Source organism: Centrocercus urophasianus, unplaced genomic scaffold (assembly GCF_019232065.1).
Source record: "Centrocercus urophasianus isolate 14NV4802_14NV808 unplaced genomic scaffold, USGS_Curo_1.0 seq_13, whole genome shotgun sequence".
In the NCBI taxonomy this organism is placed as follows: Eukaryota; Metazoa; Chordata; class Aves; order Galliformes; family Phasianidae; genus Centrocercus; species Centrocercus urophasianus.
In genome coordinates, this window is record NW_024884475.1 from 12954248 (window position 1) to 12971723 (window position 17476).

The window sequence follows — 17476 nt, forward strand, 5'->3', positions numbered from 1 at the left end:
AAAAAAAAAAAAAAAAAAAAAAAAAAAAAAAAACACAACAACAACAACAAAGCAATTTGGCCAAAATTTCTGAGAAATGGATAAAATGGATATGCCCAACACTCAGGATCACGAGATGTACCTACTCTGTAAGTGTTCAAAAGCAGATGGCACAAACAGAAAATGCCTCATTCCCATATGGTATTTCTTCGTCCAAAGAATACCAGAACTACTCTTTTTCCTTCTGTAAACGGGAAGTGCTCTCCTCAGATTAAACAACTATAATAGCATATATGCAACCTAATTCAAAGGCTAATGTGGTAAAACTAATCAAGTTAAAATGGAAAGAAATTGTAACCACTTTCATCAGCAAAGGAACATAATCTGTTCAGGATAAAAGAAGCGTTTTTATTGCTCAGTGACTTCTTTGCTCCTTGGTTTCCTAATATCTGGCTCTCTGCTGATGGCAGCAGTGCTTGGCATGCTAGCAGATCATGCACTGGGTGAGAATAAAACTGTCAACATTTCACAATGATCTTTTTGAGTTCAGTCTAACTACCAGACATGAAGCAAGAACGAGAGAGCAAAATATTATCATCACCTGTGCTGCATAGGTCAAACCTGAATATACAAAAGGGCTTATAGCTAAAATCTCTAAAATTAACCTTAGTCACACTCATATCAAAGGCAAAAGAGCACAACTGACAGTGGAACCAGGCAGTCAGTTTTGGATGTACTGTTTTGTATTTCCTGCTCAAAATAGAATCCAAAATATCTTAAAGCTTATTGCCAGACAGCGGAGTAGTAGGACAAAAATGTATTCCGTGGAAATATCACAATCAAAATATTATTAAAATATTCTTATATTATCAGTTTTTTCAAAATTAAGAGATAATGAACATTAAAGTTATTTCTGGTGACTGCTCGTGTGCAAAGATATGAAATATATTACAGTAAAACAACCAATTTCTAAGTACATTTCCATTAGAGAGAACTTTGTGACCACATAAAAGGTGTTTTGCTGTCCATCTTACTCTCTAGTGACTCGCTTCCATTATTCACTGCCATGCTTTAAGTCTAAATACATAAAGGAAACTTCGGTGTTCATTCCTTACTTCTGAAGCCAATAAGACTGGTTGGAACAAGCCAGGAGAACTGTGTACCATGGCACTGTGACATCAGTACAGTACTTACTCTTTCATGCATAGTAATTATTCTAGCAAGTGTGTAAAGCAGACAGACCCAGTTACATAAGGCCCAATGCAAGTTTTATGAACTGCAGAAAAGCGTGATTAGTATGGGGGGGAAACATGTTTCACACTTTTATTGTAAAGAACATTAGAATCTCACAGAAACTGCCAGAACAGATGTTCATAAATTGGGCCCTTAATCTACAGCACTTTCCAGGTTTTAAGCTATATCCACTGGTCTGTAGAACATATTCCTCTCTTTTTAATATAATTCTTCTGTTTAGTTTTTTTAATAAATAAGTTTATGACTTTAGTAGTGTTGCCAGCTGTTCAATTTTGATTTACTGTCAGAGTCTGCTTTAATATATAGTGGCTTTTGTGGCTTACCCATATAGATTACATTTTAAGCTTCAAGATATCACTATAAAGCAGCTGGAAAAAGTACTGGCTGTGCTCAGAAACCAGCATTATTGCTATAGTGATCAGCCACTTACAGATGCAACAACACCAGTAACTATGCTCTAAAAACCTTTTTGATACACCATTCCCAAAATAAAACTGCAGAAGTTACTGTGTAAGCTGAAGACCTCTTGATATATATTTCTTATAAAGCCAGCCCAAGAAAATCAATAATTAGCAATTTGGCAGCATATTAGCTGGCAATGCAAAGATTTCTACAATGATCACTCTTTATTATTTCATTACATTGTTTAATTGTTCTGTGTAGCTTAAGACAACTTCTTAAATGCTTTCATGTAAACAAACAAACAAAAAAACCCTTAAGTTCAAACATCACAAAATCCAGACATTGTCAGTAATGGCTCCCGCTAGGTATCAATAGTACTATAGTTGCTATAGCACAAAAAGAAGAGAGTGAAGAACTCAATAAATATGTTCTAGGAAAACAGAGAACTTTCCTACATTCTGAAATCCCACTGCATTCTTTATAACTCCTGATAAAACACTCCAGTGTTTTCTAGAAAACAGCTATATCTTCAGCATTTTCAGCAGTGAATACTGCTCCTAAAGAACTGTCAATACTGAGAATCACTTTTAAGCTCACAGACTTGCAATATAACCAGACTAGGCTTTTTTTTTTTCCTTCCATTACCTGCAAACACCAGAGTAGCCTTATTCAAATAAAGTACCACAACAGTATTCTTAGAATTGACTGACGGATCAAAAGTGAAAACTTCTGCAACACTCTGTAATTGAACAAGTGCAGAATCAGACAGACCCACTAGATTTTTTTTTTTTTTTTTTTTGTGATACATCATTCACAGAAGACGTAAAAGGAAAAAGAAAACCAAACCAACAGAAAACAAAACCAGCCTTTATATTGTTAATTTTCTATGTGGACAGTAGAACATAAAATTTTAGAAATGATCTACTTAGCAGTCTGACCAGCAACTCCTGTGCCCTGCTCTCTTTGCATGGTGGTGGTAGTATGGCAGTAGAGGCTGAACCTCTCAACAATATTCCATTGCATGTTGTTGCTGTGTGACAGAAGGCAGCAGAAGGGCAGTCTGACAAAATGGCATCTGACATGGAAGTGTGCATGAAGCAAATGGTAGAACAGAATTCCTTCATTTGTAATAAAATGGCACCCACTGACATTCATCAACACTTGCTGAATGTTTATGGACACCAAGCAGTGGATGTGAGCACAGCAAGGTGGTGGGTGGTGCTTTTCAGCACTGGCAACAGTGGTCACTTCTGCTGGTACAGATCATTACCAGGGTAGCATGCAGGCTCCTGTTCATCACTGAACAAAATGCAGAGCTAATGGTGGTAACCATGTTGAGTGTTTTGTAGCTGAGAATTTGCTCTACCAAATAGTGGTGCAGTGCTCTTTGTATCTGCTGTAGTTTCCATGGAAATAAATAAGAGGTGTTACTTTCAGAGCAATCTACATATATACGTGTGAAAAATGTATTTCAAAATATGAATTCTATAAGCACATTTTTTTCTAGTACAGTAATATTGCATAAGTAAACCTATTGGACAATATTTAATGCAAAAGACAGGCCACATGGTATCTATAAGAAAAATAAAGAAAAAAAAAAAAAAAGAAGAGTAATCCAAACCAGTATAACTGTCTATGGGCTACTCATAAAAACATCAGAGTAAACTTGGAGCAGCTTACAGGAAGTCACTAGAACTGCCCTAAAGTTTACATCTGTATAACCAACTGCAATTTTTTACCTTCAGATTTGAGATTCCCCACCCTGAGAAATGCAGGAGGAGGCAGAAAACGGAATGTGGCTCATTTTACACAGTTAAAAACTTAAGCATTAGAAACACTAATATGAATAAGATGGGATCTGACAGCAAATTAATTTACAAAAGAGCAACATAGCAAGAAGCTCCTGCGCTATTATCTTAACTTCAACGTCTGCGAGAACATCAATACCTAAAATATTTTCAGGACATTGGTTCAGAACTGCATTTTTTCATATGACAAACTGGTATTAATCTTACTAATATCTGTTATTAGCATCTTCCATATTAGCATAGCCTATCCTTCATCCTCTGACCTGATCTGAATCAATCATTGGTTATTTCCAATTATTTTTTTTTTAAATTATTATTTTTTATAATTCACTGGACCAAATAGAAAAAGCATATGTTTTCCCTGCTGGTTTGGAAGAAACTTCTCTTCCACATTTTCTGCTTTACAGAGTAGTAAACATATTCAGTTACTGCATACATTTCAGTTCAAGCTGCAGCACACACATAAACACAGTACAACTGTTACTACATTTGACTCTAAAACTGTGAAGCAGTTGAAAAAAGGTAAGTTTTATCTGTTTTAAACAGAAAATAATGCTACAATAGCACTTGTCTCTTTCCCCTGCTTTGTCCAAAATCGTAGCACTAATGCCCTATTTAGACTTGAACATTGGTTATCTTCTATCATCAACTTCCTTTAATAATAATATATGAGAATATGTTTCCACGGTAGCTAATGGAGACATTCCTACAAATCAATGTGCTGCAGTGATACAGAAATAAAAGCTTATTTCACTGTAATGATGCTTCCAGACTTCCCTTAAGTCAGGTGGTTACTTGCAGTTAATGATCTGTGACATACCACACAAGTAGTCCTAAAAAGACTTATTATCCACTGCATGTGCAACAATATTTGCTTTATGGATGGCTAAATGAATGAAGACATTCAATGTAACTGTAAAAGTAAAATCAAAAGAAAACTTACAAGTAACATGTTTTCTTTGAGTAAAAGAGCTGTGAACATTTTCCATTAATACTTAACCTTTTGCTGGAGCAGTGCAACCACATATAATGCTGGAATCCATAAAGCCCAAGAGCTGTTCAGGGTTAACACTGATTAACTGCCCCCAATCAGAAGTTATAACTTTTAAAAATCTCAGAGAACTTCACTCTGTAAATGAAATCAAATTGCATTTATATTATATGGCAAAGGCAGAGACAGAACACTTGCAAAGAAAAGAAATTCTGCTTTGGCTTAAAAACAGGTTTGTTGGGGGGTTTTGTGTGGTTTTTGCGTTGGCTTTTTGTTTTTTTGTTTTTTTTTTCAATTCAGTAAAACATATTGAATTGTTCAAAACCATGTATTTTATGCTGCACTGATTTCCATTTACATAATAATAAAAAAGAATAGCAAATTAACTTAAAATAAGCTATAATCTAACAGCACAATATCTCCCATGACTCTCAGACTGTGCGGACATTCACACATTTTCTGTTTATAACTTTTTTCATTTACTAGACTCAGCTTTTGTCTACCATATGTCCACTGTAGATTAACTATTCCCCTAGGTACAATTAAGGGCTTTCCATTTGTTGTAAGAAGACCTAAGTATGAAGGACGCAGCCAGAAAAAACATTTCTACCTAAACCAAAAACAGAAGCACATTCAGCCTGGACTATGGTTTATGCAGCATCTTTTTTATTAGATGTGTGTCTACATCACTAAATAAACTGTAGACAAGATCCATGGAAACAGCAAGAGATCTCTCAGCATTTCGTTTGTGTATTATTATAAAAATAGGATACATATACTGTTCTAACCTCTGTATTTAAACAGTTTATTTCTATTTCCATTTTCAATGACATCTTTAAAGATTTTTCTGAATTTAAACATAACTGTTAGCAAATGAGAACATACTATTTACTGGTACTTCTATCACACCAGCATTTGAGCTCCAACCACACTAACAACAATCTACCAGGTCTTTGAAACTGGTCTCAGTTCTTCATAGGTCTTAGCACACAAAAATCATGTGAGCAAATATATATGTATGTTTATATATATTTAAAAAAAAAAAAAAAAAAAAAAAAACCAAGGGAAGAGCAGATTCAAGATTAAGTTTGGGACAGAGAGGAAATCGAGTCATTCACACTCACTGAAGTAAGAAAGCATAGCATAAGAATAGTGTACTAACTGGACTAGTTCATAACTACTCCCACTTTCTTGTTATGATACCACACGATTAGAGTGTTAAAATTGTTATTTCCAGCAAGAAGTTTACACAGTATCTAATCTGCCCTGGTTTAAGTGAGTACAAATTTGCTGAGCTTTGTACACCTGTTTCCACCAGGACTCCGTCTAACCATACAAATCTCAGATTTGGACAACTGGTGTAACTGCAGAATATCTTTATGAGTAAAACAAATACATGTTATTTAGCCTCGTCACATACTGTAGCAGAAAACTGAGCAAGTTCCCTATTGGCCAACCCTATCTGCTGAATGTCTGAAAGTCATCTCAAGACAAGCAGAGATGAAGATGATGACCATGATCATCAACTACCTTTTGAGCAGCACAACAGAACAGATTTCTCCTTTTTATTCTCCTTTTCTTGTCTATGTGCCTCCATCCCTAAAGAGCCACCACCAAAATCATGCACAGATGCGCCAGCTGCAAGTCTTTTGTTTTAAACAGCTGGCTTAGCAGCTGCTGTGTTCACTGTGACTTCCCACTTAAGTGCTGACTTTGTGAAGGATTCTGAAAGAAGGGTACAATTTAAAGATGGGCTGATTTGTGACCAGATGCAACAGACATACTTATCACAACAAATCTAAGCCAGAATGCAGTACATACATCCAGTTTCTAGGGACATATCCCATCAGCTGCTTTCCCTTCTCAGGCAATGGAATACATCTAAGTACCATGGAACAGCAATAAACCTTCCACACCCACACTCTTTTTTTTTTTTTTAAATATGATTTTCTGTGAGCTTGGTAACAGAACCAAAACCTATGGCACATGTATCATAATATACTATACTTGTCCACATGGCAGTAGAACAGCAATAGACTACTTTGGACTGATGGTAGCCAGCTCCACTACTATTATGTCAAGCATGTTTATGATTATAATCTCCCAAGATAGATTCTTCCTCAGCGACAGAATTTTATCACTCTGAATCTTGTATGCTTCTGGATTGCTCCCATTCTTAAAGTAATATCTTACACATTCAGACACTAGGTTGGAAATATATTATTATGGTGAAAAAAAAGATCATTCTCATCTGTAATTTCTTCATTCATTAAAGTTTCTAGATAAAAATAATTTTATAAACGTTAACTGACAACTTCATAAAAATTAACTGACCACTGAAAAAAAGCCAAATATATGACTGTAATTTTCTATTAATCTTACAAGTTTGTCAAGACAAACATTCTATACATATTTTAAAACAGGGTAGCATTCTACATTTATTCAAATGAGTTGGTAAATTGACCGTAGCACAGGACAAGGTCTTCATTTTAAGGGAGTTTCTACATGTAAGTAGTTTACCTTCCAATCCCATAAGTATGTGAGGGACCTGCTGTCAGGCATAGAGGAACTTCAGTTTAATCAGGTACAAGACTCTGAAGAACAGGGGTCTTTGCATTTGCTGTTCAACACTTGTCTTAATTAAAGGTGAAGAACCTAACAAGTGCAAGCCCACAGGAAACAAGAACAGAAAACAGCTGAGGGAGCTTGGGAGGAACAAGAGTGAGTGTGTAATTCTAAACTTTAATACGCCAGAGTTTCATAAAGAATATTAATGAAGAAGTGTCCTGAGTACAAACGGGGAGACCAAGTGGCTGAGGCAGTAAGCAAGTCCAAACCCAGACTGGGTATGTCCTGTTACAAGTCACATTCTCATTAGCACAGAGTACTACACACTCAGAGGTATCAGGGCTGAAGAGTGTTTCTTTCTGAATTCAGATAAGATAGGTAAAAAGATTTTACATTGTATGTAAATGCAAGTTAAAGAGTACACTAAAACATAACCTTTAAACTTCACAATGTAATAACATATCACTTCCTGTTCAGAGATATCACTCCAAGATCAATTAATCATGGCTAAGACGAACAAACGGTCAACATTCTTAATTAGTGTTGATGCATTCTCCTCTGTGCCCTCATCTGTCATGAAGACTGTTTAAAAATCTGAGTTATTAGTCTTTATTGAGGAGTGGATCTGGTTAATATCTCTAGGGATAGAAATCATTCATCCATCCACTATACACTGGTACCTGATAATTCCTAGCCCCTACATAAGCTACAGATAACCTAAGACCATCTAGGTAACTATAAATCAAAGTGAGTGTAGCTCCCATGCAACCTGGGTTAATTTCTGTTTACAGTATATCCACTGAAAACGTTGGTAGGACACTTGAGGAGTCTGCTTATAGATTAGTGCAAAGGAAAATATATAAAGTAGTAGTCAAGGTAGACAGGAAAAAAACGCATCAGTCATACATAACACCATGAAACCTCTCTACTTCACACTAATGATCAGAAGATCCATTGTGAATTACTGAACTTCAAATTAATACTAATTGTAAACAAAGTTTTTGAGTGCAAAAAATACACTTTATTCACTTAATAACCATAGATTAGTATGTAGTAAACAATATAAAATCAAAGTATTTTACAGAAGCATATCTTAAAGGTTACTGCATTGAAGCTCAAAAGCATTCATTAATCTTTACGGTGAGGCTCAGACATTCATTTCTGGTGCAAATTAAATGGGATAGAGCAACACAGAAATACGAACAGATTAACATACTTTATATCAAATAAAAATAAAATACAGTAAAGTTACAAAGAAAGTAACATTTAAGATTCTACAGCAACTGTAAATTTCAGGATTATGATCTCATGATTTACGATTAATACAAAAAAGAAATTTGACATTAAATTTTATAAATCTATTTGTCATTTACCAAATACACAAAATAGAGGAGTAGAGGACAGAGGATTAACTGCCAACCAGACTCAGCCGCATGAAGCAGAACTGGCAAGATTCAATTTTCCTAAGATCTGACTGAAATTAGCTTTCTACTCCCTCTGATAGAAACTGTTGATGTAAAAAATGGGAACAAGTGAAATACATATTAAAAAAAAACACCCAGGAGGAAGATAGTCACCTTAACAAAGTACTGCTTTCACTGTATCTCTGAAGCTCATTTTCAGAATTGGGCAATGACAGTCCTTCATTTTAGCTAGTATGGAAGAAAAAAAAAAAAAACAAAAACAAAAAACCAAGGGCTAGATAAGGAGGTTTGGAGATCTGGAATTCAGATCTCAATTCACATTATTCTATGATTTTCAAATCAGGTTCTGATGGATGAGAGACTGAAGACCAAATAGAGCTTTGCATGTAGAAATTATCTTCCTGGTGTTCCATAAGTAAATCTTAATTGCTTACTCTCACAGCAGGATTTTCCAGTCAGTGAGGTTAATTATCATGCTTTCAATGGACATACAGCAGCTTAGTGTACTCATTCTTTTAATCTAATGCAGTGGATAATAAAAATGGAAAAGTCAAATCTAGCACTGATTCATTTAAATCACAATTGAACATTTTCTGTGGCATAATACTGAAGAAATTCCAAGCAAACTTAACAGAGTGACTACAAATTACTGTAACAAAATAAAAAAATCATTAAGGTTTATAGCCAGTTTAATAGCTAGTACACAATTATACAGCATATACTGCCATACTTCAGTAACCTCCTTTCAGTAACAAGATTATCCAAGGAAACTATTTCATCTGATAGAATTAGTGAACAATTTTCTGTACATCGCTAGGAAGGAAAAAAAATTCTTTTTTTTTTCTCCAAGCTGTTTTTGTTTGTTTGTTTTCAACTCTAGTTATATTTCTTTTTCTTTTTTTCCCCTTGAAGCACTGCACCAGAAATCCCAGGTGTGTTCACCTCAAAATGGAAAAACACTGTCTGAGATAAATAGATAAGTTGCAAATGAGAGCTTAAGCCCAAGCTACATATGCTCAGAAGAGCAGTACTAATTTAGGTCACTTTCAAAAAGGATGGTTTCAACCAGGCTTCCAGATTTTTTATCTAGGTATCTAAATGCTGGCCCAACATTTCAAATACCATGCAGTTATTTTCAATCATTCAATTTAGTAAAGCCTTTTATCAGAAAGAAACTTAAGTGTCAGTAATAACCCCCATTCGTAAAAAGAGGGGGAAAAAAAGAAAAAAAGGAAGACCCAGGGAACTGCAAGCAAGTCAGATTAACTCCATGCCCAGGAAGGTCACAGAGCAGATCCTCCTGGAAACTGTGCTAAGGCACGTGGAAAACAAGGATGTGACTGGTGCCTGCTCCTTGGGCACTTTACTGACAATGGCCTTGGCTCTGTACAACACTGCTCATGGCAGCTACTATAAACATCAATGTGGTACCAACACTGTTGTTCTCCTAGAACCAAAACATAGCATCATACCATTCTAAAGAAAACAATTCTGACCCAGCTGAAACTAATAAAAGGTCAAATAACGTCTGACAAATTTGGTGGCCTTCTACAACTGGGTTACAACAGGACAGATAACAGAAGAGTAACTGACATCAGCTTTCTGGACTTGTTCAAAGCATTTGACACATTCTGCAGGACACCTGAGTCCTGAAATTAGAGGTAAATGCATTTGAGGAATGGACCATTCAGCAGATACGAAATTGGGTAGATGGGCACACTCAAAGAGTTGCAGTCAACAGTTTGATATCCAGATGGAGACTGGTGATAAGTAGTGCTTCTTCGGGGCACTGTTTAGCATCTCTGTTGGCAAAATGGATTGTGGGATTGAGCTTACTCTCAGCAGGTGTGCAGATGACACGAAGTCGTGTGGTGTGCTCAATACACTGGAGGGATGGGATGCCATCCATAGGGACATTAATGTCTCAAGAGGTGGGCCTGGGTGAACCTCATGAATTTCAACAAGGCCAAGTGCCTGATTCTGCATCCAGATCAAGGCACTTCCAAGCACAAACACAGGTTAGACAGAGAATGGACTGAAAGTGTTGGTGGATGACAAGTTCAACATGAGTCAGCAGTGAGATCTTGCATCCCAGAAAGCCAACTATATCCTGGATTGCATCTAAGTCTGTAATCCTTAACATAAGAAGGGCATGGACCTGACAGAACAAGTCCAGAGGAAAGCTGTAAAGATAATCAGAAGGCTGGGGCACCTCTCCCATCAAGCTGAAAGTGCTGCAATTATTTAGCCTGGAGATTAGAAGACTCCAAGAGACCTTACTATGGTTTTCCAATACCTACAAGGGGCCTATAGGAAAGCGGGAGAGGGATTCTATGTCAGGGAGCATACTGATAGGACAAAGGTTTTAATCTAAAAGAGCATGGATTTAGATATTTGGAATAAACTCCTTACTCAGAGTGGTGAGGCAAGATTTGTACATACCATCCCTGGAAGCGTTCAAAGCTAGACTGGATTCACTTTTGGCAACCTGAGCAAATGGTGTTCCTGCTCACGGCAGAGGTTGGTGAAACTTCCCTGGTAGCTTCATCCTTTTGTAATATTATGCTTCTATGTAATATTTATCCTCTTTCTGTACCCATCCAGTGCCTGATTATAACCACCTCTCACAGTCAATTAAAGTATTGAAGTGAAAACCTTCCTGGACATTCTTCTCCTATTATCAGTGTCATAAAAGCAATGCACTTCTAAAATTTAATTTTTTATCGTACTGAAATAAAATTAAAGCAAAGGAATGACTTCTGCAAAAAGCATCTCCCACATGCCTTCTTTCAAGTGACATCAAGGAGCTCAATGCACGTAACAACAAGAAGCATCCTCAGGATCACATGAAAGCAACAGTTTGCTTTCTTTCTTTATATACAACTTCTGATGAAAAGGGAAATAGGTAGCAAGTACACTGCTCCCTCAGCTGCTGTTTTCTTAAATTGAAAACTCCTTCCCCAGTCTGCTTCACTTTGTTTCTGCAACTATTTTATGTTGCTCTTTTCTTTATTAGAACAACAGTGAGAGTGAATCAAAACCTCATACATGCCAATAAGGATGTTTATAGATTTCTTCTTGGAAATTAAGGAATTTGGAATCTAACTGGGGAACTAAGTAGGTGATGGTTGCATAAAGTCATATACTTTGGTAGGCAGAAGAACATTATATCTTACACGATCAAAAAAAAGTTAAAAATAAAAATAATCCTAAAGAACAAAAGGTAATAAGCAACCTTGTGCAAAATCAGAAATAGCATGTAAAAGTCTAATAAACGACTTATAAACATCATGCCCAGCATGCTTACTTTAACAGATACCAGTGCTTAATTTACCAGTTTCTTGATATACAGAATCATGAAATATACCTGTTATCAGATCTAGGAATGTTTCCCAGTTCTCCATTCTAGAAGTATGCCTTGATTATATTCTGAAGTCCTATCAAATTCAAACATGGATGAGAGATCTCTCCACTCCTGCATGCTGCTCTCCAAGAAAAGAAAACACAGGCAAAGAGATTGCAACACGTCCCTCAACCTAACTGCCCAGAACCTTGAGGTACACCCAAATATGTCATATGTATGCAATACTGCACAAGCCAGTACTTGTTTCAATTTACTAATGATATATGCCTTGTGACTTTTCTTCACTGGAGAGCAAATCCAGAGTGTTGCAATTAATATTTAAATATGAATGACTTACTTTTATTTCCAACCAAGGCCACAAGTGGCTGCATTTCTGATTCTTCAGTCACTTTTTTAACCACATTATACCAGTCCTCTAAATTTTCAAAGCTCTGGCAGTTGGTAATATCATACACCAAAAGAATACCCTGAAGAAAAAAATACATTTAAAACATTACAAGTTGTAAAAATATTTTAATGTGGCAAAATCTAATTTATTATTATAGTAAAATAGAAAATTAATCACATTTTATCTTGTAAGGAATTAAACAAGAGTCAGTACAAGCTGATATAATAAACACGTGTTACCGCAGCATTTCTCCTGCATTACAAATGTTCTAAATTCAGACACTTGCTGATCTACAAAAGCTGAATAAAATGGCAATTCAGGAAGTTGCACAATGAGTTATACCAGAAATATGCCAAAATGCATATACATCATGAAAAAAAGGTTTTTCTTACAGATCATAGAATCATATAGCAAGGTAAAAAAATCACACTGGACAGTGACTTATTTAAGCTACAATTAAGATTTGCAGAACTCTTCCCTCCTTGAAAAAAAACCAACAAACATGCTCAATTACATATTCCTACATACTGCCCAACTTACTGCATCTCTGCCCTCTTTTGGGAAGAAAGGCCAGCTGCCTCCCTTAACTGCTGTATTGTCAATCTTTTTGCCTTTCAAAGAAATACTAAAAATGTAGTCAAAAGTCAAGAAGGGGAGAGTGTCTCAAGTATTTCAGAGGCTGCAGACTAGGCTGCAAGTAATGAATACTCAAAATAAGCATTGTTGAGTGTCTTGTTCATAAAGAATAATGTTAGAATTGGATTTATTGTGCTTGTAGAGTTTACATCTGGAAAAAATCCCTGCAACTGCACACTGTCCCTCACATTCAATGTTCATTAATATTCTTAAAAAGAAAAAAAATCCACACAAAACTAGTTGGTTCAACGGCTCACTGTCAACAGAAAAGATTTTCCAAGCACAGCTTTTCTGAGGTTTGTCTGGGCTCAGGCTTTGCTTAACTGTTTCATTAGTACTACACAAGATGACAAAACACAGTGCAAGCATTAATTTCAAAGACTATAACAAACTAGCAAAGACTGCAGTAGTATTTGAGTAAAGTTTAGATTACAAGATGAGAAACAATCCAAAAATAATAGGATGCAGTTCAATAAGTACCATGACAAGTTCAAAGGAAACAATAATCAACAGCACAAGGATAGGAAACACCTGGCTTTCTAACAGGTTCTATAGAAAATGATCAAGGAGTTACAGTAGATCATGGTTGAATCTGATTTTGTAGCCACAAAAGTAATTATCATATTGGCATGAAACATTCCAGGTGAAGTACCGCATCCAGCTTTGGGCACAAAATCAAAAAAAAGGGTAGGCTAGAAGATAAACTTAACAGCACCCAAAGTTTAGAAATCCTTACATCAGAAAATTCTTAAAAACGTAGAATGCTTTAACAAACTTTACATCGATGGATAAAAAGCATGACAATGAGGGTAAAAGTTTCAAGAGAAGATAACGAGTTCTTTTTATGTGCTTTTCATACACAATTTGCAGATGACACTTAAACTGGGAGGATTAAGCTGATATGCTTAAGGGCCTGGCTAGCGTTCCACATGTAGGCAAGTTCAAGGAATGGGCAAACAAGAATCTTTCAACATTCAGCAAGGAGCGAAGTCTCATAGCTGGGGAGTAATAGATAATACAAGCTGGGAACTGACTGGGGAGCCGAACTGAAAATGACCTTCAAGTCTCGGTAAACAGCAAGCCAAATCAGAGTCGGCAATGATCCCTGGCAGAAAGGATGGCAAGCAGGATTCCAAGCTGCATTAACAGGAGCATAGCCACACGAACAAGAGATCAGACCATAACCGGTATTAGTCAGATCACATCCAGTTTTAGGCCCCATAAGACATTAATTAATATATCACAGCAGTGGTCCACCAGGACAATCACAGGCTGAAGCACTTGTCCTGTAAATGAAAAGCTGGAGGAACCAGACTTGTTCAACATGAAGAAGAAAAGTCTGTGCAGCCTTCCCACATCCATGAGGAGGCTACTGAGGTAATAGATAGGTTCTTCATAGTAGCACATGGCAGGAATGTGAAACAATGGCTTTAAGTTTGAATGAGAGCTTCTGACTAGTTAAAGGAAAAGCTTCCTTCATGCAGGTATGGCTTCAGAGGAGGGCAACAGATCCCACTGAGATTCCTTCAGTCCCCGTTTCCTTTCTCTGCAAATGAGCAAATGAACACAGCACACTTCTTGCAACAGCAGTCAAGTCTGCAGCATCTTCAGCACTGAAGAATTAAGCATTTAATGTTGACTACCTCTGTTTCTACCAATTCTTCACAAAATGCTACACTGCTACAGGTGCTCTTGCCCTGTATGTTCAGAAAAAAGAGCATTCATGGTGGACTTACCATGAAAGACATAACTGAATGAAGTTTGGAACTAGAGCTCACCTGATTTCCCTTTATTTTGCCCCCTTCTCTGAAATAAAGCACTGCCATGAAAGCATTTTTGTTTCTCAACCATTCTCTTTTTGAACCTTGTCAATACTTGTTATACTTGGCAAATACAACATCTGAGACTCAGGGAAAAACGCAGCGCACCATCCAAGTCATAAAGAATACTTCCTGCTGAGATTTATGCCACAAAAGCACTCTCTAAGCAGCTTAATATGTTGTGAATAAGGACCAGGCATAACACCACAGCTAAAATCTCTCATTTTTCCTTTTAGCTGAAGATAGAAACTCCATCATTGCTTTTACAAAAGAAATACATTTTCCACAAACTTACACTATCTACTCATTCTGTACTCCATATACTGTAAAACCTGCTATTTCCCTATTATGCATGAGGAATTGAAGTAGAAAATTAACACTGGCTTTTTTTTTTTTTTATAACTCAAATAAGTAGCACATTCCCTGCCATGAAAAAGGTTCAAAACAGGGCATATTGTTCTCCATATGAACAGTATGTTAAATTCTCTCATCTGAAGGGATGGCACAAGTAGACCCTGCTTGCACAACTGCAGTTTAATAATAGAGCCATTTTGCTTATATGAGTACAAAATCACAGAATGGCCAGGGTTGGAAGGGACCTCAAGGATCATGAATCTCCAGCCCCCCTGCCACCAACCTCCCCATTCAATACTAAACCAGGCTGCCCAGGGCCCCATCCAATCTGGCCTTGAACACCTCCAGGGACGGGGCACCCACAGCCTCTCAGGGCAGCCTGTTCCAGCACCTCACCACTCTCTCTGTAAAGAATTTCCCCCTGGCATCCAACCTAAATCTCCCCTCCCTCAACTTCAAACCATTTCTCCTGCTGTTATCAACCCTTTCAAAGAGTTGATTCCCCTCCTGTTTAAAGGCTCCCTTTAGGTATTGAAAGGCTGCAATGAGGTCACCCTGCAGCCTTCTCTTCTCCAGGCTGAACAAGCCCAGCTCCCTCAGCCTGTCTTCATAGGTGAGGTGCTCCAGTCCCCTGATCATCTTTGTGGCCCTCCTCTGGACCCTCTCCAACAGCTCCCTGTCTTTTTCGGACTGGCACTCCACACTTGCACAGTGTGCTCAATGGACAATACATAAGATTACTGAAAAATAATACATATGAACATATGAAAAATACATTGTCCACACTTGGACAACAGCTCATATGTACAATACATATGAGTACTTTCTGTTTCAGAATTATAGGATATATTTTAAAAATAAGCCACTGGAAACTGAGAATATTGCAGAAATGATTTCCTGGTCTCTAGATAAGGTAGAGTCTGAAGTACTCTTTCTTCTGTTAACAAACCAATTTATTGAGGTAGTGCACGCCAGCTCTTAAGGATACTTTAAACTGGATATGTGGACAGGGACAGCAATTATAGCTTAGAGATGGGATCGTTTCTGAAATATTTACCATGCATACAACAACAGTACTGTTATAGAACAGAACTGCAATTATGGAAGTATTGTAACAATATTCAACCAGTCAATAAAGTCATACCAGACAATCAACACTTAAAAGATGTCAAGTTCATTTTAGAATTTGTCAAAATAAAAGAAAGCAACAGAAAACAATAACTACAAAAATTGCTTTGCTCTTCAGGATTCTCTTCAGCCACCCTCCTTCTACAGTAGATTTCAGTAAGATTTTTTTCTTTTTTTCTTTTTATTAAATACTTATGAAACATTAAAGCAAATTTTTAGTATGCTCCCTTAAAGTAAAGCTTAATTTTAGCAGAGTAGCAATACCTTGCAAATCTGCAGAAATACTATTTTTACAGGACAAAAAAGGTTCACCATGTACTCATAATTAACCACTGTTGTCTTCAATGATATTGAGAATATGGTTACTTACATATATATGACTGAGCTGCAACAATATAATGAAATACCACTGTTTACCAGCTCAGCTGTGGTAACTAACAATCTGACTTCTCTTGGCCTCTCTCAATTTTGAGATAAACATGCTTTAATTGTTGCTGACAAAAAAATTGTTTCTTAGGAACTTTCATTTATAAAGATCAAAGTCTTCTCTCCAGCTTGTAGAAATCTTCTGATTCAACAGCGAAATTCAACTACCACAAAAGGATGCAGAAACTGTATTGTTTTAGATCCATAGGGAGGAAAAAAAAAAAAAGAAAAAAAAAAATGGAAAAAGCAAGTGTGGTAAGACAGCAAGTAAACTGCAATTTTGCCAGCTTCGTCCACGCAAGAAGATTAAGCAGATGCTCATCATCAAATCTGGCATTCTTACTTTAAAAGATGACAAGAAGATGAGGGACATCCATCAAAAATGGAACCATGGCTTAACTATACAAGCTATCCTGTAAAATTGATTTGGTTCTAATCAGAAAACTTCCAGTAACTTTTGCATACTCCCCCTGGTGTCCTGATCATGTTTCAACTGAAGTGAAGTGAATGATTTCAGCTGGGGTATATTCTCAAAAATTCCACCTACCTACCTTCCACCTAGTCTATTATTTTTTAGGTAGGTCTACCACATAGTTGAATTTCTGAGCAAAAAAGCCAAAAAATTCAGCCATTTGTGATTTCTGAGTCTCATCATCTAGATGAGCAACAACATTAATCATGCTACAGCCATCTGCAACTACTGTACTAAAGCATGATGCACACTGGAGGCATGTCACATGCTATTCTACACACATACTTCAAGTTGGAATGATTCACACTTGCAAAATACATGCAATTTCTAGACAATTTCTACACATTTTCTAGAGTACATCCAATCTGTCTCCTTTATGTTTATGTACACTGTTTGCATTTCAAAAACAAGATGTTGAAAATCCCAGTCGCACCACAAAAGCCATCCAGGTATAACACATCA

The 17476-nt window shown here is 36.7% G+C and overlaps 1 protein-coding gene across 2 annotated transcripts in view; it reads right to left on the reverse strand.

The window, feature by feature from the left end:
* Positions 1–17476, reverse strand: part of RAB28 (RAB28, member RAS oncogene family) — a 61454-nt gene that overhangs the window by 29059 nt on the left and 14919 nt on the right. For both annotated transcript variants that reach the window (XM_042812569.1, XM_042812570.1), the window contains exon 4: positions 12128–12257. In XM_042812569.1, the coding sequence (XP_042668503.1) occupies positions 12128–12257 (130 nt within the window). The remainder of the gene's footprint in view (positions 1–12127; positions 12258–17476) is intronic.